Source organism: Natator depressus, chromosome 4, assembly GCF_965152275.1.
Source record: "Natator depressus isolate rNatDep1 chromosome 4, rNatDep2.hap1, whole genome shotgun sequence".
Taxonomy (NCBI): Eukaryota; Metazoa; Chordata; order Testudines; family Cheloniidae; genus Natator; species Natator depressus.
Window position 1 is genome coordinate 33,331,350 of NC_134237.1, and position 26,887 is coordinate 33,358,236.

At 42.0% G+C, this 26,887-nt stretch overlaps 1 protein-coding gene across 2 annotated transcripts in view; it reads right to left on the reverse strand.

The window, feature by feature from the left end:
• Window positions 1-26,471, reverse strand: part of CFI (complement factor I) — a 29,777-nt gene extending 3,306 nt beyond the window's left edge. The window contains exons 1-13 of one of the 2 annotated variants that reach the window (XM_074950736.1): window positions 26,309-26,471; window positions 24,542-24,830; window positions 23,700-23,853; window positions 17,907-18,082; window positions 16,695-16,802; window positions 14,561-14,677; window positions 12,713-12,736; window positions 12,496-12,525; window positions 11,080-11,115; window positions 7,805-7,843; window positions 5,668-5,771; window positions 3,136-3,242; window positions 584-861 (exon numbers count right to left, since the gene is read on the reverse strand). In XM_074950736.1, coding sequence (XP_074806837.1) covers window positions 584-861; window positions 3,136-3,242; window positions 5,668-5,771; window positions 7,805-7,843; window positions 11,080-11,115; window positions 12,496-12,525; window positions 12,713-12,736; window positions 14,561-14,677; window positions 16,695-16,802; window positions 17,907-18,082; window positions 23,700-23,853; window positions 24,542-24,830; window positions 26,309-26,371 — 1,525 coding nt within the window. In that variant the 5' untranslated portion in view covers window positions 26,372-26,471. The remainder of the gene's footprint in view (window positions 1-583; window positions 862-3,135; window positions 3,243-5,667; window positions 5,772-7,804; window positions 7,844-11,079; window positions 11,116-12,495; window positions 12,526-12,712; window positions 12,737-14,560; window positions 14,678-16,694; window positions 16,803-17,906; window positions 18,083-23,699; window positions 23,854-24,541; window positions 24,831-26,308) is intronic. The other variant, XM_074950737.1, reaches the window with a different exon arrangement.
• Between the last annotated feature and the right edge of the window lie 416 nt (window positions 26,472-26,887).

Below are 26,887 nucleotides of genomic sequence, written 5' to 3' on the forward strand. Positions count from 1 at the left end.
CCCCATGCAGATTGGCAAATAAGTGATCAAAATACACCATTCATCTGTGCAAATCAGTCAGGATGAAGAGTTTTACTTACTATTTCCCTTAATCCTGCCCCTCTCCCATCACTGCAGTACCCTGGCTGCCCAGCCTGGCTCTCCTTACCACCATATTTTTTGCCCTCTTTCTCTTTCCCCTCTGTCCCATTCAGCTTTGCTCTCCCTTTATGTAATTCCCCCCTTCACACCAACAATAATATCCTCCTCTTCACTTCAACCTTGAGTGCCTTCCTCACTCCAGACCAATTGTAAAGTTATGTTTTTGTGTTATAAATAAAACAAATATACGACAAATAGACATTTAACTAACATGACTTAGTTGATCACTTTACATGTATGTTGTATTCCTTCCCCACCTCTCTCCATATGTTTTTGTTTTGTTTCTTTTTAAAATTTATTTAGATTGTAAACTCTTTGGGACAAGGACTGTGTCTTCCTACCATGTTGTACACTACTTAGCACAGTGAGGTTCTGAGCCAGACTTGAGCCTTTGGACACTACCATAATATAAATAATTCATTATAAACTAAAAATCAAATACCGTCTGCTAGTCCCCAGCCGGAAACCTTGCATTGATGTCCAGATCTAAACAGATATTCTGACCAAGGAACACAGGCAGGTGTGCTGTATGCCAGTGAGCATGGTTTTCCTTTCTCATTAGTTTTCATCTCCAACAAAGCAATGTCATTCAGATAGTTTGAGGCATTATAGTTTTCATGGATTATCACTTGGTTTAATCTAAAAGTATCTATCTCTTTATTATAGAGGATTGTATCTAATATTCCGGTCCATATCCGATACTGATGAACTCGACTTTTTCTGTAAAAGAAATGTCAGTTATATTTTGTTAATAAATACAAGCACAGATGTAAATTCTAGCTTGCAGTAAGTGTTATTCCATTTAGCAATTCATCAACATTTCTGTAGAACAATAATTAATACTACACATATTAAGTATTACTACTCCTCTGCTCAGGGCTTTCTGAACTGTATCAAATGTGGAGACAGATGCCACTTATTGTATAGTGATGTATCTGACATGGAAAAATAATTTAATAGGCCAAAATATATTGTTACCACTGCCTAAAGAGGAACACTAGGAGGATCATGCTTCTCTGGTTGTGCCCCAGTACATAGAAGTACTGTGGTATAGACTCCTCTCTCCTCACCCCACTCTGGTGCGGGTATGCCCAGACCACTCCCTGGGCCAGAGTGGAGAGGATGTTGGGACCATCACTTCCTTCTTCCCATTCATCTGTGCACCCTTTGGGGAAAAGTACACTCCCAAGGGGCACACACAGGGAATAGTTCCTGTTCCCCTCCCCCCCACAAGGACAGTGAAAGATTACAACCTGCCCTTTAATGCATGCTCTGCATTTGACACGGGCAACAGGGACTTTTTCAGTTACTACTCCAACCCCAAACATCCTGCCTTCTCTAATTCTTCTGCAGTAGGTTCTGTTTTCCTGCATCACCTATGCATTGTGTAACTTAAGATTTCATGTAAAATGTAGGAGACACACAAAAGTTGTCTTCATTCATTTATACATGTTATGGTCATTGAGTCCATGGGAGTTCTGCCATATGGTTTCAGTGAGAGCAGGGTCAGACCAATGACCCAAGAAACACCACCAATCACAACAAGCAACTGCATAGACCTCCTTATCTTTTCATCTTCTAGGTATAAATGTACATCAACAGTGACACTTCTTTATCAGTAAATAACATCTTAAACAAATAAAATATGTATCTAGGCTGAACAAATTAAATGAACAAGTGGATTAAAAATATATATGGATGAATTTTAGACTTGGTACTCATGCAGCACCACTAAAGCCTTCTTGCAAACTCTGATATTCTAATCCACAACCTGCCAGTTAAATTAAATGGTGACAAAATAAAGCTCACATTTGCTCTATGTTGTTTTTCCACATGTAGGGGAAAGGAAAGGGAGAGTTTTGACTCAAGGAATTTCCTGTTCATTTTTTCAATCAGGTGTATGTGCAGGCTTTTGTTTTCCCCTCCCCCAATTCTCCTCACACCTCTGTGGAACAGATAGAAAATTCAGCTCCCAAAAGAGCAGGTTGCCTGAGGAGGTGTCCCACAGTAGATCATAATCCCTGTCATACCTCCCCTACTGATTTCCCTCCCCTCCACTGGCTATGTACTAATGCTGCTTCAAGCAGTTGAGCTGCAGTAATCATATATTGGATTCCTGGGGTGAGAGTCTGTGCTGCGCTTCAGAGGTGCAGCATTGAACTTGTAGCCCAGGGAGAGTGGGGGATTATGGGGCTTTAAGACTAGAGGGAGCTGGAAACAAAGCCACTTGGGCTGCAGGCCCTTGACTATGCAGTTCCCTTCCTCAGGAACAGCAGACCTAACAAGACCACCTTCAGGACAAATTGCAAGATCCATCCTTTTGCCATAGCTTTTCCATAACACATAAAGAGAAAAAGCACTCAAATCCTCTCCACTGTCTGCCTTTGGAAGAGGGGAAAGAAGAGTAAATTTAGGAGAATCTGGAGGCTGCTCTACTTGCATGAGAACCATGCAGGAGCAGGCAGAATAGCCTTAAGATTTTCTCTAACTCACACGTGGCTCATCTTCCTCCTGAAAAGGAGAAGAGAATTCAGCTTTATAAGAAGACCCCTGATTATAGAATTATGTAATTTTGATACCATAGTGCTTTTCGCTGTCTAAATGCCTAGATAGACAGTATTAAAAAGCAGGAAAGGCTTTTCAGACATTAAGAAGGACCCCATCTGGAAATCCTTTATGGTAGAATCAGTGAACATGCTGAGGGGCTGAGAGAGCTAGAGGGAGTCTGATGTGATGATATTGACCGGGGCTGAATCTACCCAACAATGACACTAAGAATTGAGGAGCGGAGCACGGATATTGGTGTGCAAACTCTCTCCTGGGTTTTTGGTGTGTTTCATTATAATAATTTTTGGTTTGCTGACTTGTGCGATTCAATGTATTTTTTCCGCTATGCAATTGAGAGTCAGCAAAAAAGCCGATGAGAAGTACCAGAGCCTATAACATGTTTTCTGTACTTTGCAAGAAGCAAATTGTTTTCAGAATGGTTTTTACCTGACACAATGTGCAGCAGTCAGAATCCAACAGCCACCGATATAAATTCCTCCACAGTTCACTGTACCACTACCCTCCCTAATTGCCACTTGCCAAGGGAATTCACCCTATAAAACAAATCTGCATGGTTCATGTGATAGGATCTGACCCTATATGATCAAATATAATATGTGACTGTATCATTAGGCACTTTACTCAAGTTTTAATTCTGCTTTGACAGGATATCTTTCTAGCTACAGTATTTTGCTAAATTATTTGCTCCAGTTTTTGCTGGTGTACCTTCACTACACCACCCACTCTGCAGTGCTGCATTACGTAACTCCAATGTACAGTTTGCATCTCTTTAAAATGGTGCAGTAAAAAACACATGCAGTTGTTCAAAATACTACTAGTAGTTTTACAGCTAGTATCTTTATTCTCTTATCTTAAAAAAAGGGGAATTAAATGCAAAAATCTCGGTTAAGAGTGCATATTGGAGCCAATCCTGTGACACACACTCAACTTCCTTTGAAGAAATAAACTTTCTATTCAAGCCTTAACTATTGCTTTTCCTGACATCTTTGGGTAAGTCTACACTTCAAGCTGGGGGTGTGTTTCTCAGCTCAAGGAGACATACTCACACTAGCTCTGATCATGCTAGTGTGCTAAAAACAGCATGCATTTGCAGTGGCGCGATAGGCTAGCCACCCTGAGTACGTGCTTGTGTGAGACCACAGGAATGTACTTGAGTGGCTCGCGCTGGTAAGCTGCATTCTATTTTTAGTAGATCTGTCAAGCGATTAAAAAAATTAATCGTGATCTTAAACAACAATAGAATACCATTTATTTTAAATATTTTTGGATGTTTACTACATTTTCAAATATATTAATTTCAGTTACAACATAGAATACAAAGTGTACAGTGCTCACTTTATATTTATTTTTATTACAGATATTTGAACTGTACAAAACAAAATTATTTTTCAATTCACCTCATACAAGTACTGTAGTGCAATCTCTTTATCATGAAAGTTGAACTTACAAATGTAGAATTATGTACAAAAAAGCCTGCACTCAAAAATAAAACAATGTAAAATTTTAGAGCCTACAAGTCCACTCAGTCCTACTTCTTGGTCAGTCAATCACTCAGACAAACAAGGTTGGTTACAATTTGTAGGCGATAATGCTGCCTGCTTCTTGTTTACAATGTCACCTGAAAGTGAGAACAGACGTTGGCATGGCACTTCTGTAGCCGGTGTTTTTTGTTTGTTTGTTTGGTTGTTGTTTTTAAAAGGCATGATTCGCTTTTATTTCAAATCAACTGATCAGCGCCTCCTAGAAATCACTATTACAAGCATGCGCCCTGCTGCGGGTGGGGGGGAAGAGACGGGATGGTTTGTGTTACTGATTTCTTTTTATTTCTTTTTTCCCAAATTGCAGATGCGACGAGCTGATGAGGAACAAAACTGTTTAGCACCCAGGGAGCCCAGCGGAAAGAAACAGCCCAGACGATCAGCTCAGCTTGGGAAGGCCGGCAAGCTACAGACTCTCCTTGTGATCTCTGATTTCCTCCACGGTGGCTTTCTCCTTCCCCTCTGGCTTGGCCTCTCTTGCGTCCGGGACTCCAGTGGGGTCACTGTTCTTCTCTTTCTCCCCTTTGGGGGGGCCTGGGCTTCTGTTTCTCTCCCTCCTTGGGAGCTTCTTTGTTCTCTACTTTCTTCTCCCCTTCCTGGCCCTCCTCCTCTTTGGCACGTTTAAGGGAGTCCTCCAAGGCATCTTCCAGTGTTGCAAGGTATTTACAAGTGCCATGTGAATGCCTGTTCTCACTTTCAGGTGACATTGTAAATAAGAAGCAGGCAGCGGTATCTCCCGTCAATGTAAAGAAACTTGTTTGTCTTAGCAGTTGGCAGAATAAGACGTAGGACTGAGTGGACTTGTAGGCTCTAAAGTTTTGCACTGTTTTGGTTTTGAGTGCAGTTATGTAACCAAAAAAAAAAAATCTGCATTTGTAAGCTACACTTTCATGATAAAGAGATTGCACTTCAGTACTTTTATGAGGTGAACTGAAAAATACTATTTCTTTTGTTTATCATTTTTACAGTGCATATATTTGTAATAAAAAATAATATAAAGTGAGCACCGTGCACTTTGTATTCTATGTTGTAATTGAAATCAATATTGAAAATGTAGAAAAACATCCAAAAATATTTAACACATTTCAATTAGTATTCTATTGTTGTAAGTGCGATTAATCGCAATCAATTTTTTTAGTTAATCACGTGAGTTAACTGCAATTAATTAACAGCTCTAATTTTTAGCATACTAACTCAATCAGAATAGCAGGGCTATGTCTCCTTAAGCAGGGAATCACACCCCCAGCTTGAAGTGTAGACTTACCCCTTCTGTTCAAAATTGCAATCTTACACACTGATTAGGTTTCTGCATTTATTATGCTTTAAGACAATACTTCCATTGGTACATCAAGGTGGTGAAAAGCTAAAGACAACAATGCCCATATACAACTTTTATCAGACTAGGTCACTTTTGTTGTACCTTTCTAGCAGTGTTTCCTCCTATGATTCGCTTCCGTCGAGTTACTGGGTGGCTTGTAACACCACACTTTAACTGAGGCAACAAGGTCTTTAATGTTTTCCTTTCTTTAACAAGGAAAGAGCGTATCATTTAAGGAACACATTAATTTTCATCAAAATGAGATTTTTTTTTAAAATAATTTTATTTCTATGGCCATTCAGGGCAAGATTCACATAGGGACTTAGGCACCTGCCACCAAGTGGAATTCACAGCCTGCAGTTAGGTGCCTAGTATACAATGCACAGGGAGAATTAGGCACCCAAGAATGGAATCCACAAAAGCCAGCAAGCTGAGTGGGGGAGGTGGGGTTCGGGCTGCCTACACCAGCCATTAGGACAGTGGTGCCCAAACTTTTCCTGTCGCACCCCTGATTACCAGTAATGGAATCTGTCTGCATGCTCCCCCCACCATTACTGCACAGTTGGCTCAGCAGAGGAGCTTGGGCTAAAGGTGGAGCTGGGGGCTGAACTGGGGCTAGAGAGGGAATGAGGCCAGAACTGGCCTGGGGGTGGAGTGGAGCTGCGGCCCAGAGAGGTGCTGCGGCCCGGCCTAGAGCTGGGCAGCTCTCCCTCCCCGCCCCCATGGGGACTGACCCAGGCCCTGCCGTGAGCCCCCCTAAACATTCGTCCTTGCCCCCCTACAGGGGCGTTCCCCACAGTTTGTGGACCACTGCATTAGGAAGTTCCAGGAGAGGGGTGTGGACGGAGCTCCACCCCTCAAAGGGAGCTAGGGATCCAAATCCAGATCACAAGGAGGCACCAATCTGTGCTTGGGAATCACAGGTGTGAACACTCTCCTGAAGTTAGACACCAAAGCTGGTTCTTGCAGGAGGAGGTATTGGTGGCTGTGATCTGGTGCACAAGTTGCAATGATGCTCAAATTTGGACCAGCTTCCCTTCCGTCATGATGGAGGGGAGGCCAGGCCAAACTTGAGTGGTGGTGTGATGCAACCCTGTGTGACAGGTCACAACGCCACTCACTCAAGAGTGATTTTTTTTTCTTTTCAATTTGTGTGCAAATCTGCACTGGCAAAAAAACCAACCAAACAAAAAAATAAAACAACCCACAACAACAACTCCCCCCGACATCCCCACTAATTTGGGCCCTAGGAATGTTAGGTGGCAGCTGAGTTGGGGTTTTGTTAATCCCAATGAACGTTGGACCTAGGTGCCTAACTGCTAGTGAATCTGGCCCACAATTACCTCAGCAATTGTAGGAATTCAACACAGTAGAAACTGGAGACTGATTTAAATTCTTGTTGAAAATATGACATCTGTGAGATACTCTGCATGCTGGGTTCAGGACAAGAATAACAAAGAATCCAGGGCCACAATTTCTTATTGCTCTTTTTTGTTTTTAAAATCTTGTATAGCTTAGATCAGTGGTTTTCAAACTTTTTTTCTGGCAACCCAGTTGAAGAAAATTGTTGATGCCTGTGACCCAACGGAGCTGGGGCAGAGGGGTTTGGGATTTGGGAGGGGCTCAGGGCTGGGGAAGAGGGTTGGGGTGCAGGGGTGAGGGCTGCGGGGTGGGGCTGGGAATGAGGGGTTTGGGGTGCAGAACGGGGCTCCAGGTTGGGGGGGTTCTGGGCAGGGGATTGGGGCACGGGCTTACCTTGGTAGCCCGTGGTAGCCTCCTGGTAGTGGCACAGCAGGGGTGCTAAGACAGGCTTCCTGCCTGTCCTGGCACCGTGGACCGTGCTGCACCCTGGAAGCGGCCAGCAGCAAGTCTGGCTCCTAGGCAGAGGCGCACAAGCGGCTCCACGTGGCTCTTGCCTGCAGGCACTGTCCCGTCCCCCCAGCTCCCATTGGCCGGGAACTGGGGCGCAGCGCCGTGTCAGCTCAGGTAGGGACTAGCCTGCCTTAGCTGGGCAGCACCACTATCAGGGCTTTTAATGGCCCGGTTGGCAGTACTGACCAGAACTGCCGAGACCCAGTGCCTTACATTCCGCGATCCAGTACTGGGTCGCGACCCACAGTTTGAAAACCACTGGCTTAGATAAACAATGTAAATGCTCAGTTGAAAAATGCCTGATTGCTTTGGAAAGTTCACCCTGTGACATGGTATCCACCTAGGCTGGAGTTTTAATGAAACTTACCTTCATCCATATTAGAATTTGGGACGAAGTCATGTTGTTCTATAGTAAAATAATGAAATATTAGTACCCAAATATTTACAAACATTTCAAGTTACCCTAGCACTTAAACATATGTTTTTGTGTCAAAATAATGGTAGCATGTTATTTTCCTTAAAAAACAACAACACATATTTCATCCCAGTTCCCAGTGGATGTTGCTGTATATCACAAAATCACTACGTAACATGACGCTCTTTGGCCGTCTCTCCGTAAGTGATCCCCAAACAACAAGTGATCCAATTAATAAATATACACCCCATTATTCAAGATTAGAGGGGTATTTTGCATCTAAACTACTACATGCTGTCACTTTCCTCCCTTTCTTTCTTGTTTCACTTGAGTAATATCATCTGGTTCTCCTCCACTATGAGGCCCCCAAAAGTCTTCGTTCTCTGACACCCATCTCAGGAAGTTTTGTGGAGCTCAAAGGAAGGCATGCAGCAGGGTTATTTTATATTTCGATGGTGCGGTCGTGTGTGAAATGCTTCCTTTAGCCTGCTTAATGGAGGTAATTTGACACATATGAAGTTCCTTTACTGGACTTGATCCTCCAAGTTTTATTCAAACAAAACATCTACTGAAATCATTATTGATTTTGCCTAAATAAGGGCTGAAATGAAAGTGCTTTCATTGTTGGTCCTATACCATAATAGCAGAAATGCTGCAGGTCAAGATTAAATGGCTAGTTGATATGGAGATCTTTGCACAGTCTATAGTTAAATATATAAAAATAAAAAGACTTCAAAATATTTTGATCTTGCATTTTAACCTTTGCATATGAACACTCTGTGAATAAAATACAAAAACATCAATATACACCAAATTCTCTCTCTCTCTCACAGACACACATATGCAAATACTCCCCACGCTTGTACAGCATTGAGTAGGGAAATATTTATTATACTGCAGTGATTGAAATGACTATAAATATACATACAATAATAGAAGATAAAAATATTTGCCTGGAATGTCTGACTTTGTCTTTTGCTCATGTAAGGCTAAAACACAAAAACATCAGTACAGTTTGAACACGCTGGTTTGCTGTACATTGTTCCGGTGAGAGAGTTTCCAACTCTACCCTTTGCTGATTTTGCAGAAAGCAGTCATTAACTAGATGTTTGGACAGCATTGGAAAAGTCTACTTGCCTTGGCCAAATAATTTATTTATTTGATGGATGAATAAAATACTGTTAATTTCTTTATCATCCTCATAGATAGGTGAATATGTTTTATGCCTCCGCTACTACATTTTATTGGTGATTTTCCAAGGTTGTATTAGATATGATTGCTGGGAAAAATGCCCGGATTATATGAATCAAGAGTCTTTTTGTTTTTATTCAGAAGAAATATAGTCTTTTCAGAATATGCTATGCATAACCTGAATGTGAAGCTTCGGCCTGATTAGACTATTTCACTACAACAAAACCCACAGCCAAGCAAAAGACGGGTAAAGATGAGTCAGTGGACAAGACACTGTAGAACAGTTTATCAATCCAAAATGCAATTAAAGATAGGAACGTTTGGACAAATTCTACACAAATAAAATACATAAATGTAGGATTAATAGCTAGAAGGATGTGCTCCCCATTTTCTACTCCTTCAAGTTCAAGCTTCTTATCATCCAAGCACTTAGGTTCTGTCCTTTCCGCTTATTCTCTCTTATCTCTTATTTGTCATTTACCAATTGCACCATCTGCTCTGACTGCTAATCTGTCCTGTTCTCCTAAAACCTTATTTGTGCTGACCCTTACATTTGAAACACCCTCCCTCAACAAATCGGTAAAGACATAATCACCTCCTTTAAATCATTCCTAAAGGCCTACTTCTATTGCAGTTTACTAGAAATCAGCTAGCTAATAATGGCCAGATCACAGGCAAAACGCCCTTCCCCAAACCCCAATGCTTTAAACAATTTGGCACCATCAAGCTGTGCATACAGCTACTCTGTGTAACCACATAAACTTCTCCCTGTTACCCTCATCCTATATCCCTCTTCCTTGTTGTCTGTCACACTCACTCGTCTTAACAATGTGTCTGTAAACCAGTGGTCTCCAACCTTTTTATGCCCAAGATCACTTTTGGAATTTAAGGGCAACCCAGGATGTGCCCTGTCCCACTCACTCCATCCCCCTGCCTCTGCCCCCACCATCATCGGGCTGGGGTAGGGGATTGAGTTTCGGGAGGGGGTGCAGGCTCTGGGCTGGGGGGTCAGGGCTGGAGCTTGGAGTGTAGAAGGGGGTTTGCGTTGCAGGAGAGGGTATGGGGTGCTGGCTCTGGGAGGGAGCTCAGGGCTGGGGCTTGGGGTGTAGAAGGGGGCTTGGGGTGGAGGAGGGGGTTTGGAGTGCTGGCTCTGGGAGGGGGCTCAAGGCTGGGGCTTGGGGTGCAAGAGGGGGTTTGGAGTGCTGGCTCCGGGAGGGGGCTCAGGGCTGGGGGTTGGGGTGCGACCTCCCGCCAGGCAGCACTTACCTCTGGCGGCTCCCGGTCGGCGGTGTAGTGTGGCTGCCGCTAAGGCAAGCTCCCTGCCTACCCCGGCTCAATGCCGCTCCTGGAAGGGGCCAACACCCCCCTGCGGGGAGCAGGGGGCACGTGGCTCCACACACTGCCCCTCTCTGCAAGCACCACTCCTGCAGCTTCCATTGGCCACAGCTCTCCATTCCCAGCCAATGGGAGCTGCATGGGGCAGTGCTTGCAGGCAGGAGCAGTGAGAGGCAGGAGAGCCCGCCCCCAGGGCCGTGCTGGCTACTTCTGGGAGCGGCATGGAGCCAGGGCAGGCAGGGAGCCTGCCTTAGCAGCAGCCCTGCTCCACTGCCGGAGACTGCAATCGACTGGGAGATCCTCTAGGATCAATCGGGAGATCACGATCTACCACTTGGTGACCACTGCTGTAAACTCTTCAGATGTGTTTTCTTATGTGTTTGTACAGTACCTAGGACAATGGGATACCCATTCCTCTGTGGGAACCACAATAGTACCAGTAATAACTATGGCTCAGATTCTCAAAGGCATTCAGGCACCAAATTCCCATTGGTTTCCATGAAGACAGGTGCCCAAATACCTTTGTGGATCTAGCTTTCTGATATAAACTGAATTTGACTCTCTTTCACCACCTGTTAAACAAAACTAGCATAACTGGTCTGCAATTTCTCATGGATGATCCTCCATCAGAAGAGAATTTAGGGAAAGTTCATCCCATGACATGGCAAACAGGTAGGAAGTGGAACTTTAATCAATCTTACCTCCATCCATACTGGAAGTTGAGATGTCTTTTTGTTCTGTAATAAAATAATGTAATATTAGTTTAATGTTTATAAACATTTTAAATTACACTATCACTTAAACATGTTTGTGTTAAAAAGGTAGGTTTTTAAAAAATGAACATATATTGTTCCACACATTATTAGAAATACTCTTTCATCCCAGTTCTTTGTAGATATTTCTCTAAATTTTAAAATCTCTACATAATATGACACTCTTTGGCTTTCTCTGCTTAAAAGTAGCATGCAAATAACAAGTGGTCTAATTCATATGTATGTGCTAAATAGACAATTAATCAAGATTAGAGGGGTATTCTGCATCTAAACAATTGCATACTGATATTTTCCTCCCTTTCTTTTTGGTTTCCTTCAAGTAATATCCTCCTCCACTCTGAATCCCTCAAAATTTATCATTCCGTGACACCCATCTCAGGAAGCTTTGTGGCACTCAAAGGAGCAGTATGTGGCAAGGTTATTTTAAATTGTGTACATTGACGAGTTCATCTACCGAGGCTGCAATCAGAGTTCAAACAGTCAGAGCAAAATGGATGTTCTTCGATGAATAAGGCTTGCTGCCTCCTGTGTGACATTCATGTCTTGCTAATGGATGCAAAAATGTCTTTGCGCTAAGACAAAGTTCCGGATCTATCAAACTTGTACTGTGGTAGAGGTTTGATTGCTATACAGATCAAAAGCCCAGACTCTCATGCAGGCAGACTTGGAGTGGCTAGAGGCAATCTATATGTGCTGTCAGTGCTAAATCCTGAGCATAAAGTGGTTTGTCTTTGTGTGAAATGCCATAATCTCATAGCGATCTGGCCTTCCTTCAATTGCTCATTATATTTGAAAAGCTGCGTTGCATACACTTTGGCAATGTCTCCAGGATGGACAAAAAAACCCCCAGCATACCATGCTCTCAAACTCTCCATTGACACACAAAAGGGGTCGTGCTCCGACCTTACCTCATGCTGTCTGTGGGACCATCCCAGAGATTATTGGATTTGCGGGATTGAGCCTGATCTGGGAACTTCCCGATGCCTGGTGTGATGCCATCAATTGTGGTCTCTCTGGCTGGCATAACAGTCCTCAGTAGACTATGTGTGTTTGATGATGATTTGAGTTCTGTGCTAAATGCCTCCTTTAGCCTGGTTTTGGGGGTATTTGGATCATAATAAAGTAAATAAATGTTCCCTATTGGACCTTAACCTTCAGGCTTTATCCAAACAAAACACACATTGAAATAAATAGGAATTTTGATAATTCGGACCTCCATTTGCAGGTCTTGTACCACAGTAGCAGTAGTGTTGCAGGTCACGATTAAATGCTAATTGATGTGGAGAACTTTGCACAGTGGCGGTCTATAATTAGCATACAAAAAAAAGACTTCAAAATGTTTACCTTGAATGTTAGAATTTGAATGTGAACGACCTGGGAATAAAACACAAAAATATCAATATATATTAAATTCTTGCTCTCCTTCTGACAAACACACGCAAATGCTTCACACTTGTACTGCATAGCACTGAGAAATATTTATTATACTAGAGTGACTGAAATGCCTGTAAATACACATACACACACAAATCTATAAATAACAGAACACCAAAATATCTACCTGAAACTTTTGGCTTTTGATCACCTAGCAATAAAACACAAAAACAACAGCATAGTTTGAACACACTTCTTTGCTGTACGTTGTTCGTGCAACAAAGAGTTTTCAACTCCTGCACTTTGCTGAATTTGCAGAAAGCAGGCAATAATTGTTTGGACAACCTTGGAAAAGCTTAACCTTTTTTAATTATAACCTTTGCACCTGAATGCACTGAGAATAAAACACAAAAACATCAATATATATCAAATTCTTGCTCTCCGTCTGACATACACACGCAAATGCTCTCACATTTGTACTGCATTGCACTGAAAAATATTTATTATATTAGATGATGACTAACACGGCTGTTACTCTGAAACCTATTATATTAGAATGACCGAAATGTCTGTAAATACAAACACACACACACACACATGCACGCACACACACAAATCTATAAATAACAGAACACCAAAATATTTATCTGGAACTTCTGGCTTTGGCTTTCGATCACCTAGAAATAAAGCACAAAAACAACAGCATAGTTTGAACACACTTCTTTGCTGTACATTGTTCCTGAAATAAAATATGTCTTAAATTTACTTTGTAAACTCTTCAGGCATGTCTTCCTATATGTTTGTACAGTGCATAGAACAATGGGATGCCCAATTTGGAAACCACTACAGTACAAATAATAACTATGGCCCAGATCCTGAAAGTATTCAGGCACTTAACTCCTACTGATTTCCATGGAGATAGGTGCCCAAATACCTTTGAGGACTGATCATCTGTCCTCTTTTCCTCAACCATCTTTGTTCTTTCTTCCATGCTGCTCCTCTAACATCCTCCCTCAACGAATCTGTAAGGATACAACCTTAAATCCTTCCTAAAGCCCCACTTCTACTGCACAGTTTACTAGAAATCAGCCAGTTTATGATGGTTGGATCACAGGCAAAACACTCTTCTCAGTACCCCAATGTTTTAAAATAATTCAGAACCATCAAGTTGTGCATATAGCTACCCTGTGTAAACACATAAACTTCTCCCTGTTACCTTCATCGTTGTTGTCTGTCAAACTCACTTGTCTTAAATTTAGATTGTAAACTCTTCAGGACATCTCTTCCTTTATGTTTGCACAGTGCATAGAGCAACATACTGCCCAATTCCCTTTAGACACCACCATAGTACAAATAATAACACAGTGATTAGCTTTCTGATATAAACTATATTTTGCCTTTCTTCCTTCACCTCCTAGACAAATCAAACAAAATTTGTCTGAAGTTTCTCATGGATAGCCCTCCATCAGAAGAAAATTTGGGGAAATATTTGGAGGTAATCAGATACGGGAGATGACCGTGTAAGGACTAGAGCAAGAGAGAGTATATCAAGCTTAAAAGAAAAAAAAATATTTTTTGAAGAGTGGGCTGGTAGCACAGACAGGCTGCATTAATATTCGGTTGGATTCCTCATGGAGCTATTGGGGTGAAATACTTCCAGTACTACCCCCTCCCCGGCCATGGATCTTTGGCACAACCAGTGGCTCTTTGCAGAATCTAGAGAAAATGGGGGGAATAGTACAATACTCCAGACGCAAATGACATTCCCTTCCAATGAAGGTCCCCAAGGCATGTTCTGTTTCCCCAGCCCCTTAGTTGTCTTGCTTTTCCTCTTCCTCTAGAAGGAAGAGGAGAAACAGGCTGTAATGCAACAGAAACCATTAACATAACATTATTACAAATGTCTGCAAAACTTTTTGGAGAATGGTGCATTCTCTTTGTTTTGCAATCAGTTGCGTATTTTAAAACGTAGGAATTCTTTATTCTCTAGTTTAAACCGACTGGAACAAAGGAGATAAATCTATGAAAGTTTAACCTCCACAGAGAGCTTGAGATTCATCCTCTCCTGCAAGGCAGTCTGCTTCCCTGTTACAGAGGTACTTATTTGGAATACACACGTCGGAGTTACAATGGAAACTCTTGCCTTTGCATTCTGTAACAAAAAGAGAACTCAGTTTGTATGGGATGGAGTCAAATGATTCACAAACCTCACCACTGCAGGAGACCTAATTTAACTTAACTACAATGCAGCCACAATTATGACAAAAGTAAACTGTTCATAAATACGTAATGGAACCAGACACTGGATGCATAAAGCAAAACTGATGCTACCAATGCTGTAGACTCCCCATTTTCCAACTTTAAAGCAGAGTTTCAACTTTTCAGGCTTTCATCAGTGTAGTGCTGTAGTTCTCAAATGTTTTGAGCATGACCCATTACCAGTTTTTTCCAGAACTTCTGCCCACACACAAACCGAGCTAAACACCAACCCACCTTTCAGTCTTGTTAGTGTTCTGGATGATTTCAATGGGAATTTAGGGTGCTGTACATTTCCCAAGACTAGGGCCAACATTTTCAAAAGTAGGAGCCTAAATGTTAGCATTCTAAACCCATATTTAGGCACCTATATGATTTAGGAGCACAAGTTCTATTGACTGCAATGCTTTTGAAAATCCTACTGGGAAGTGCCTAAATATAGGATTAGGAACTGAACTTTAGGCTTGTACTGTGAAAATGTTGACCATGGCCCTTAATTACAGTCAGGCACTCCTCTATTGGGTGATACATTCCTATAAATTCAGGTAACTGACTTTCTGCTCTATTAGCACAAAAATGTGATACATTTTGAAGGGCAAAGCCAATGGTTTGCCAGGTTTTCTTGACTTACTTTATATTCTCCCATGTAAATCTATATTCAGGGATTTTTTATTTAATGGAAAAGTTGATGGCTCCTTAATGCCAGTATAAGGCCTGGGGAAGAGTGCATTTGATATCAGTAGGCTTTGGATCAGGGCCAGACTGATGAAAAACAGCACTAGTCACATGAACAAGCACTTCTTGGAGTAAATCCTTTCATGCACAAGCTTTGGGGTCAGGAGGTCTGTTCCTCAGGTGTCCCATAGTTTAGCATCATCTTTGAAATTTAGAAACTTGATTTCAGTATTGTGAATATAATTTAAATACCATGTGAAAAGGTGAGATTTTGTTTGACACTCAGAAAAATCTAATTTTTATCTACACTTTCCTCACAAATGTTATGTACATTGCAAGAATGTCAGGACAGGGACCTTACCTTCACACGTCTTACTATTAGTAAGCACAATTTGGGTGCTATGATAAAAATAAAAAGTAATAACTAAGACTGGCAAATACTTTTAAAAATCCATGTATATATGTTAGATTTTTATTAAAAAATTACCTTTTGACTGTGTTTGAACCTCTTTTTTGTTCACTTTCCGGGAATATTCATGCAAATGAATTTACTGGCAGGAACAATCACCAAAACAACAAAATCAACATTATTTGGGGAAAGATAATTTTGAATTTGTAATCATGAGTTCTGGCATCTGAAATCCAATTTCTAAAAGTATGTTCATTCAGTCAGATCACATGGCCTGTCTGTTTCCAGTCAAAACAGATGGAATTTTAAATATTTGAACATAGTGACTGCTCAGGAACAAGCTCCAGGCAAAGATATTATTCTGTGAGTAATTTTTTATAAGTAATAACTTTAAGAAAATATTAATTGGCTTTACGGACAATTTGCTCACAGAAAAAAGATGTAAACTTGTTGAATTATTTATTATTTGTCCATCTCTAATAATCCATTTTCAGTCCAACTAGCCACACTTTTTCCTTGGTCTGTGACTCTTTATATTAAATAGTAAACCTTTATATTAAAGTTTGCCTGCTTCCTAAAAATCTTTATTCTCTTTGTCCTAATACTGACAGATCATCCACATGATTCAAGAAGTTAACTGGTGCCTAACATTTCTTGCGTAACTATAAGGAAGCTGTAGTATTGTCACCTTAGAAAGTTGAAAGACCTTTTCCTCAACGGAATTGAAATGGACTGATAATGCCTTATAACTTTAAGGACTGTTTGAAAGTTTTCTATTGTATTACTGTCCATAACTATGAGACAGTTAAGAAGGGAGAATTACTATTACCTTTACAACACAATTCATCACTTAGGTCTCCGCAGTCATTGACTCCATTACATGTTTCAGTCAAAGGAATGCATTTCCCATTGACACAAGGGAATTCGTTTGAACATTCTGCAAAGCAGGAAGAAAAATAAAGTTCTTATTTAACTTTCTACATCATCAGAAACATACAAGGAAAAATTTTGTTTATTTTATTTTTGCAACACTTGGGTCACAGCCTTCTTAGGGCCTGATCCAAAGCCCAGGAATCTTTTCATTTATTTCAATGGACTTTGCATCAGACCCTCAACATAACCTTTTCTTTTCCCCATCCAACTTCCAGCAACTTGGCAAAGGGGATCTGCATTTCTCTTTGTTAAGGACTAAGATGGAGATGCCATTTCAGACCCACTGCTAGGTGGTGTACGTGAGTAATGTGGTGTACACTCTTCTTCTGGAAGGATATTCATCATATATTTTAGGTGCCTCTACACTCTTGCTTTTGCCATTGGGTCAAAGACAGAGAAGCTCTATCTGTATCCCTCTTTTGACCAGCTGCATCTCCCACTGATCATACTAGAGCAGCCAAAGAAAGCCCAATTATTGTCAATTTCATCACATAGAATACAAAACTATGAAATGTGTTAAGCAAACACCTGGTTTAGTTTACACCAGTGCAGGAATTAAATTGGGACCAATGCTGCAAGGTGCTGAGCACTTGGCAGAAGCACTAGCAATTCACATAATCAGGTTCTTGGCTGGTACCAGGCTACTGGATTCTTCAATGTTCTGAATTGCATGACACAGTCATCCTGTAAAGAGTGATGGCTAAAAGGATGCCACTGGCCACCCCTCCAGCTGATCAGGGAAAGACAGGACTTACTAGAGATGGCACAAGTTTCCCCAAGAGAAGGATTTTAAGAAACGTTTCTTCAGCTTCAGGGCCTTTGTTAGGCTTGGAGGGGGAAGGGAGTTGCAGGCACAACATTTTGCTATGTTTTCTTTTGTGAAATTTTACTCAGAATATTTTATGAAAGAAGATGAATTATTTTCCTTGTGGAACTAACTAAAGGCTGAAAATTATTTTAAAGACTATAAAATGTGACTACAGTTAGAAGCGGCGGTGCCTGTGGTACCATACTTGATAGGCTAAAATGCAACTTCCTAATTGGATGCAGTGATTAAACTGAAGAACCCTAAGTAGAGTGTTTAAAAAAAGACACATATTTTACCAACCTTTATCTTCTTTATGGCACACAACACTAGCAAAATCCTCATTACTATTTCGGCTCTCGATTAAAGTACATTCTGCCAGGCTAGTCTCTAGCCCTCTGCAAGTAGCATGAAGACATTGAGATGAAGTTAAGGCTGATTCTGGGACTTGGAAGGTCTTTTTGTGATATTCAGCTCCTCTATGAAGATACAAATAAAAAAATCAAAATATATTATCCTTGCACAGAGAATTATCCATATCAGTTACTGTGTAGCAGTGACTTGATTTCCCTCCTGTACCATGAAGGTAAAGGTGTTTAGGACATAGCTGAGAAAAATTAACACACATCAACTCCTGACAACACAAAAAGGAACTAGGTAGTCACACTGCATGAGTTTTTTGGAAACAAAATGAGGCCCTCATCCTGCAAATTTTTCCTCACAGTGTGCCTGTGTGCAGCTCCATCAAAGTCAGTAGGGCCAGATCCTGAAGAATATTTAGGTGTCTAACTCCCATTGATTTCAGTGGAAGTTAGGCACCTAAATATCTGGATCTCTGCAAGGCCACAGGGGTCTGCTCACGTGGAACAACGGGTACGATTAGACCTTTATTTGTGGGTGGATTCTAATGATGCAGAATTTTGGGACCATCCTGCATGATGCTAAGCACCCTCAATTCCCATTAAAGTCATTACAGGTTTATGGTGCTGAGGACATTGCTGGATCACGCCCTTAATAAGAATAAGTTGTAAATCTTATTAACTGCCAGAGTTCCTCCAAATTGTCTAATCTTCCTGACCATCAGAACTGCAACAACAAATATGTCTTTAAAAACATCCTGCAACTTTGTTCTTGTTCCAAATTAGACTACCCTAGTCATCTGATTTGTATCCTTATTTTTACTTTATTAGTGCCCTATCATCATGCAAGAAATCTGCATCAAGTAAATAAGGAAACAGAGAGTCTTGCCATGGCTACGTCAGGCATGTAAGCCCCATCTAGGACTGAGCGCTCTGTCTCTGCACAAGGCTCAGCCCGTGCTGTCTGAAGAGTTAAAGACCAGGACTGGGAATTAAACCCCAGTCTCATAGGGACGGCGTGGGGCACTCCAGCAAGATGTCCAGCCCTCACACGTTTAGATTGTCACTTGGCCCTACGTGACCATGTAAGGGAGTACAGGAGAGTAAGGCTGGCCCCTTACATGTCTCTGCCTGGATAACCCAGATCATGAGTCTGGGCACAGAGTGGAAAACAAGCTCTGTAGAGCTGCTCCTTTGCCCTGTGACAAAGTGGGCTGCGTGGTGGTGGAGGAGAGGGCAGAGAGTGGGTGGAGGCTTGGCTCCAGCCCCCAACATTTTGACCAGTGGAGCATAGCTGGTCATATAAGGGAGTGTTCAGCTGTTGTGACCTGGACTGGATGTGCCATGTTTGTCTTTCTTCCACAGGACAGAAGCGACTTTGTCTGTACAAAGTGCAAGCTGGTCTCCATATTGGAAGGGAAGGTTCAAGGTCTGGAGCAACAGGTATCAACCCTGCGCTGCATAAGAGAAACTGAAGATTTCCTGGACAGATGTCAGGATATGCTTCTACAGACATAACGTTCTGAAGATTCAGAGCAGGCTGCACTGTGGTGACAGGAGGACGGTGAAGAAATTTGGCAGCATGTGACCTCCAGAAGAAGAAAGGGGAGCGTCCATGTACCAGCAACGCAGATACAGGTAAGTAACCGTTTTCATGTTCTCTCCACAGGTACTAATGCGGAGAGTGGACTAGATGATACATCTGAGGGAAGGGAACAGAAGGAGACTCCGCTGATTGGAAGGCATGAGATGCACTGTCCTAGGGTTGGGGGTTCCACGACCACCGCTCCCAAGAGAAGGAGGTGGGTGGTGGTGGTCAGGGACTCTCTCCTCAGGGGGACTGAGTCATCTATCTGCTGCCCCGACCGGGAAAACCGAGAAGTCTGCTGCTTGCCAGGAGCTAGGATTCACGATGTGACGGAGAGACTGCTGAGACTCATCAAGCCCTCAGATCGCTACCCCTTCCTGCTTCTCCACGTGGGCACCAATGATACTGCTAAGAATGACCCTGAGCAGATCACTGCAGACTACATGGCTCTGGGAAAAAGGATAAAGGAGTTTGAGGTGCAAGTGGTGTTTTCGTCCATCCTCCCCATGGAAGGAAAAGGCCTGGGTAGAGACCATCGAATTGTGGAAGTCAACGAATGGCTATGCAGGTGGTGTCGGAGAGAAGGCTTTGGATTCTTTGACCATGGGATGGTGTTCCAAGAAGGAGGAGTGCTAGGCAGAGATGGGCTCCACCTAACGAAGAGAGGGAAGAGCATCTTTGCAAGCAGGCTGGCTAACCTAGTGAGGAGGGCTTTAAACTAGGTTCACCGGGGTAAGGAGACCAAAGTCCTGAGGTAAGTGGGGAAGTGGGATATCGGGAGGAAGCACGAGCAGGAGCGCGCGAGAGGGGAGGGCTCCTGCCTCATACCAAGAAAGAGGGACAATCAGCGAGTTATCTCAAGTGCCTATACACAAATGCAAGAAGCCTGGGAAACAAGCAGGGAGAACTGGAAGTCCTGGCACAGTCAAGGAATTATGATGTGATTGGAATAACAGAGACTTGGTGGGATAACTCACATGACTAGAGTACTGTCATGGATGGATATAAACTGTTCAGGAAGGACAGGCAGGGCAGAAAAGGTGGGGGAGTTGCATTGTATGTAAGGGAGTACTAGGACTGCTCAGAGCTCAAGTGTGAAATTGCAGAAAAACCTGAGAGTCTCTGGATTAAGTTTAGAAGTGTGAGCAACAAGGGTGATGTCGTGGTGGGAGTCTGCTATAGACCACCGGACCAGGGGGATGAGGTGGACGAGGCTTTCTTCCGGCAAGTTACGGAAGTTACTAGCTCGCAGGCCATGGTTCTCATGGGAGACTTCAATCACCCTGATTTCTGCTGGGAGAGCAATACAGCGGTGCACAGACAATCTAGGAAGTTTTTGGAAAGTGTAGGGGACAATTTCCTGGTGCAAGTGCTGGAGGAACCAACTAGGAGCAGAGCTCTTCTTCACCTGCTGCTCACAAACCGGGAAGAATTAGTAGGGGAAGCAAAAGGGGATGGGAACCTGGGAGGCAGTGACCATGAGATGGTTGAGTTCAGGATCCTGACACAGGGAAGAAAGAAGAGCAGCAGAATACGGACACTGGACTTCAGAAAAGCAGACTTTGACAACCTCAGGGAAGTGATGGGCAGGATCCCCTGGGAGAATAACATGAGGGGGAAAGGAGCCCAGGAGAGCTGGCTGTATTTTAAAGAATCCTTATTGAGGTTACAGAGACAAACCATCCCAATGTGTAGACAGAACAGTAAATATGGCAGGCAACGAGCTTGGCTTAACAGTGAAATCCTTGCTGATCTTAAACACAAAAAAGAAGCTTACAAGAAGTGGAAGATTGGACAGATGACCAGGGAAGAGGATAAAAATATTGCTCGGGCATGCAGGAGTGAAATCAGGAAGGCCAAATCACACCTGGAGTTGCAGCTAACAAGAGATGTTAAGAGTAACAAGAAGGGCTTCTTCAGGTATGTTAGCAACAAGAAGAAAGTCAAGGAAAGTGTGGGCCCCTTACTGAATGAGGGAGGCAACCTAGTGACAGAGGATGTGGAAAAAGCTAATGTACTCAATGCTTTTTTTGCCTCTGTCTTCACAAACAAGGTCAGCTCTCAGACTACTGCGCTGGGCAGCACAGCATGGGGAGGAGGTGACCAAGGAGGTTTCCTTTCTGTGGAGAAAGAAGTGGTTCGGGACTATTTAGAAAAGCTGGACGAGCACAAGTTCATGGGGCCGGATGCGCTGCATCCAAGAGTGCTAAAGGAGTTAGCGGATGTGATTGCAGAGCCATTGGCCATTATCTTTGAAAACTCATGACGATCGGGGGAAGTCCCGGACGACTGGAAAAAGGCTAATGTAGTGCCCATCTTTAAAAAAGGGAAGAAGGAGGATCCTGGGAACTACAGGCCAGTCAGCCTCACCTCAGTCCCTGGGAAAATCATGGAGCAGGTCCTCAAGGAATCAATTCTGAAGCACTTAGAGGAGAGGAAAGTGATCAGGAACAGTCAGCATGGATTCACCAAGGGCAAGTCATGCCTGACTAATCTAATTGCCTTCTATGATGAGATAACTGGCTCTGCGGATGAGGGGAAAGCAGTGGACGTGTTGTTCCTTGACTTTAGAAAAGCTTTTGACACGGTCTCCCACAGTATTCTTGCCAGCAAGTTAAAGAAGTATGGGCTGGATGAATGGACTATAAGGTGGATAGAAAGGTGGCTAGATTGTCGGGTTCAATGGGTAGTGATCAATGGCTCCATGTCTAGTTGGCAGCCGGTATCAAGCGGAGTGCCCCAACGGTCGGTCCTGGGGCCAGTTTTGTTCAATATCTTCATAAATGATCTGGAGGATGGTGTGGATTGCACTCTCAGCAAATTTGCGGATGACACTAAACTGGGAGGAGAGGTAGATACGCTGGAGGGTAGGGATAGGATACAGAGGGACCTAGACAAATTAGAGGATTGGGCCAAAAGAAATCTGATGAGGATCAACAAGGACAAGTGCAGAGTCCTGCACTTAGCACGGAAGAATCCCATGCACCACTACAGATTAGGGACCGAGTGGCTAGGCAGCAGTTCTGCAGAAAAGGACCTAGGGGGTTACAGTGGACGAGAAGCTGGATATGAGTCAACAGTGTGCCCTTGTTGCTAAGAAGGCCAATGGCATTTTGGGATGTATAAGTAGGGGGCACTGGCAGCAGATCAAGGGATGTGATCATTCCCCTCTATTTGACATTGGTGAGGCCTCATCTGGAGTACTGTGTCCAGTTTTGGGCCCCACACTACAAGAAGGATGTGGAAAAATTGGAAAACGCCCAGCGGAGGGCAACAAAAATGATGAGGGGACTGGAACACATGACTTATGAGGAGAGGCTGAGTGAACTGGGATTGTTTAGTCTGCGGAAGAGAAGAATGAGGGGGGATTTGATAGCTGCTTTCAACGACCTGAAAGGGGGTTCCAAAGAGGATGGCTCTAGACTGTTCTCAGTGGTAGCTGATGACAGAACAAGGAGTAATGGTCTCAAGTTGCAGTGGGGGAGGTTTAGGTTGGATATTAGGAAAAACTTTTTCACTAGGAGGGTGGTGAAACACTGGAATGCGTTACCTAGGGAGGTGGTGGAATCTCCTTCCTTAGAAGTTTTTAAGGTCAGGCTTGACAAAGCCTTGGCTGGGATGATTTAGTTGGGGATTGGTCCTGCTTTGCGCAGGGGGTTGGACTAGATGACCTCCTGAGGTCCCTTCCAACCCTGATATTCTATGATTCTATTATAGCTGGCAGGAGTGGGAGAAGTAAGCTGTGTCCTGTAAAGGGCTACAGTAAATTATTTCCTCTCTGAGTTACAATTATTTCCCAGAGCTCTTTCTGGGATGGCAGATCTGCAAATTGTCCCTAACATAGGGCTGAGAGAAAATTCCCAATCTCGCCTGCAGTTAATGGTATTTTAAATAAAAATGCTTATGATTTGAATATAAAGTGTGTAACAATTATTGATAATATACTAGATTATCAGGATAGAAATATCTTGGCTTTTACTCTCAAATGACGAATTACATAGTCTTTATGAGAAGATTACAGTAGATACACTCTCCATGGCTGCCCAATCACATAATTGTCCACAGGTGGGCCACAAGTAAGCAGGAGTGCATTTTCAGAAACATTGTGATTATCTAAATGAACACCCCCATCACACAAAAAAACCTTACATTTTAAAACCAAGATGTCTGCAGACAACATTTGCTTCATTCATACTCCACTCACTGTTACATATAAATAACTTCTCAGTATGATTCCCATGCTTTACTTGAATAAGACCCTCTGATTGTGAATCTGCATAGTCCAAAGAAACTTCAAATTTTTCTAAAAAAAAAATTGCAAAAGTGTATCAGATGAAGACAACCACAGCAATAAATATGTCATTATTTTAGAACTTGTAGATAAGTAACATTCATATGGACGGGAAATGCATCAGTGGATAGGGCACTAGATTGGGAATCAAGGGCCTGGGTACTATTTCTGACTCGTCTGCTGACTGACTTTGTGATCTTGGGCCAGTCACTTCATCTCAATATATCGCAGTTTCTCCTTTCAGTAAAATGGGGATAAAGTTTCCCACCTTTGTAAAGTGGTTTGAGATCTATGGAGAAAACTTTCCATAAAAATGCTGGCTCTTATTATTATCTATGAAATACCAAAATTATGGGACTTCTGATAACACAGCCCTGACACTTTGGGCCAAGGGCCAGATCCTGCTCCCACTAAATTAATAATAAAGCTCCAATTGTCTACAGTGGAAGCAGGACTGGGCTGCCAGGAACAGAAGTGCATGTAGGTAGGTGGGACTGTCAATTATTTGATTTTTTCATGAGTATCAATAAATACTGCCTCATTTCAATTACTTTTCTTTTGCTGCTTCACATTTTACAATTAAACATTTACAAATAAATGACCAGGCTCTCTGAGAATAAAGAGTTGAGCATTCACCATCCACCTAACAGTGACTGATACAGTTTTGGAAAAGGCCCACACTTTGGAAAAGGCCCAATACCTGAAGGCCCACACTTTGCTTTACTCAGAAACTTCTCTTGCGGGTGCTGGCATTCATAGGTCTTTAGCTGACAATAATTTTTGAATGTCTTTCCATTGGTAGAACAAACTGAAGTGGTATTCTTTGGGCATTGGTAGGGAAGCTTGCAAATACAACTTCCTCCAACACATCTCTGCCATGGGTGACAGAAAACTTTCTTACAAGAGTTATGTGTGTACTTATTATTTAAGCATTCTTTTATCAGGAACGTCTCTTGCTGAACTTGCTCTTCACCTTCAGAGGCTCTGTGCTGCAAGATGGGAAATAAAAAATCAAATAAGATTAAGTAGCAAATCAGCCGATATATAGGGCCCAGTCCAATGCCAACTGAAAACATTGGGAAGTCCCTTCATTGATTCCAATTGGGTGTTAGATCAGTCCCATCACTAGCTTATTCCTTGTATTTTTACTGTCTTCTCTGTGCAACAATGAGGTGTTTCACTTCAGGTTTTTGCAGTAGTATCCTTGGTCACTCCACCTTTCTTATTTCTTATTTTTCTAGGGTTTGATTATCCCTTTTCTCTTTCTTTTTGGATGTTTCACGCAGGATGAGCTCTGCGCTCTCTGATTTTCTTCAAACAGTCCTTGACTTTTCAGCACAACAGATTATAGAATTTTTAAACAAACTCAAATACTGGTGTTGTAGGCAGTGGGATTTACAGTAAATTGTAATTAAAAAGTCTGCAGCTGGATGCTTGGAAACAGATGTTTTTACTAGCCTAATCTTGTTTGATTTTAAAAGTAACTTGCAAATATTTTTAAAGAGCCACAGGTAACCAAACAATATAGAAAGAAACATGAATCTACACTTAACTTGTTGATTTGGTTTAGATCAACTGAAGTGACAATTATTTATAACATCCCCTTGGAAACTTGAAAATGCAAAACCCCTGATGTCATCGCAAACAAAGTGCTTTTATTGGCTTATTATTTAAGAAAAAAAGAACGTTGAAGCATAAAAGTTGCATGCATGGAGTTTGCATATAGAAAAAAAGATAAACCAAAGGGACTACCAACCTTGAATGTGTCCATTAAATCAATATAACTCAAGTCTAAAGCAGCTCATGAAAGCTTATGCTCAAATAAATTTGTTAGTCTCTAAGGTGCCACAAGTACTCCTTTTCTTTTTAGTACTAAGAGTGAAATCCTGGCCCCATTGAAGCTGATGAGTGTTTTGTTGTTGACTTCAGAGGGGTCAGGATTTCATCCAAAAACTTTACCCTGTTTTGTAATCCTATTACATACTTCCTGCTATTCTGAGGCCAGTAATTAATTCAGTTAAACTAATTATGCCTCTAAATGTACAGACCAAACTAAGAGCCAGATCCTGCAGTCCTTATTCTGGCATAACTCCCATTACTCCACTGTAAATTTTGCCTGAGTATAAATGGACTGCAGGATTTGATTCTCTAGGGTCCCAATTCTGCAACTGAATCAGGGTAGGCAGACCCCTGGGCCCCTTCAGAACTCCTTGCAGGACTGGGCCTGGGACTATAATTGCAGTAATTTTTCTCTAAACCCCCTTTTTCAGAAGCCTTCTGACATACATTCCCAATTACAGTAATTACATTAAATAAAAATGCATGTCACATTTCAAGTATTCAAGTTTGGATTAAAATAATTGCATCAGTACCATTACAGGAAAACATTTAAAAATAAAATATTTTCACCAGTTATTATTGAAGAAAAACTTGCAGAGGAATCACCTTATTTAAAATAAATTCTTACCTGAAATCCACAAATACAAAAGAAGGAGCATAAAAAAACCAAGAGAACTAGTAATACTTTCATAATGAAGACTTTTTCTCTGTCTAGCTAGAAGAACTTCTCTGTGTCTGATTCTTTTTAGCCTTAGGTATTTGTCTGTGATTAATTTTTAACCATTAGTAAAATATTTAAAAAGGCTGTTTAGAAATAAAGTGCAAGAACCTCCAGATTTACAGATAATTTTGAACTCTTCAGTAAGGATCCTGCCTCAATCTAACGTTTTTTACCGTAACTGTAATACAAGATAACAAAAGTAAAGTCTTTAAAGTAAATGATTAAAAAGAGGATCCCATTAGGAGTTTACTTTTCCATGCCCTAACTCACAATCATTGGTTCCACTGCTGACTTTTGCCAAAGAATACCATTGAAATGCTCAGGCTGCTTCCATTGCTTCTACACTAGTTGTTAGCTGTTTACGTATGTTCCTCCTTTGAGTTATCCTGGAGCAAAACGGACAAAAAGCAGGAACACCAGGATGTACTGAGTACTGTAATTTAATATTTCAAGATTATGCTCAGTACATGTTGCTCAACCGCTTGG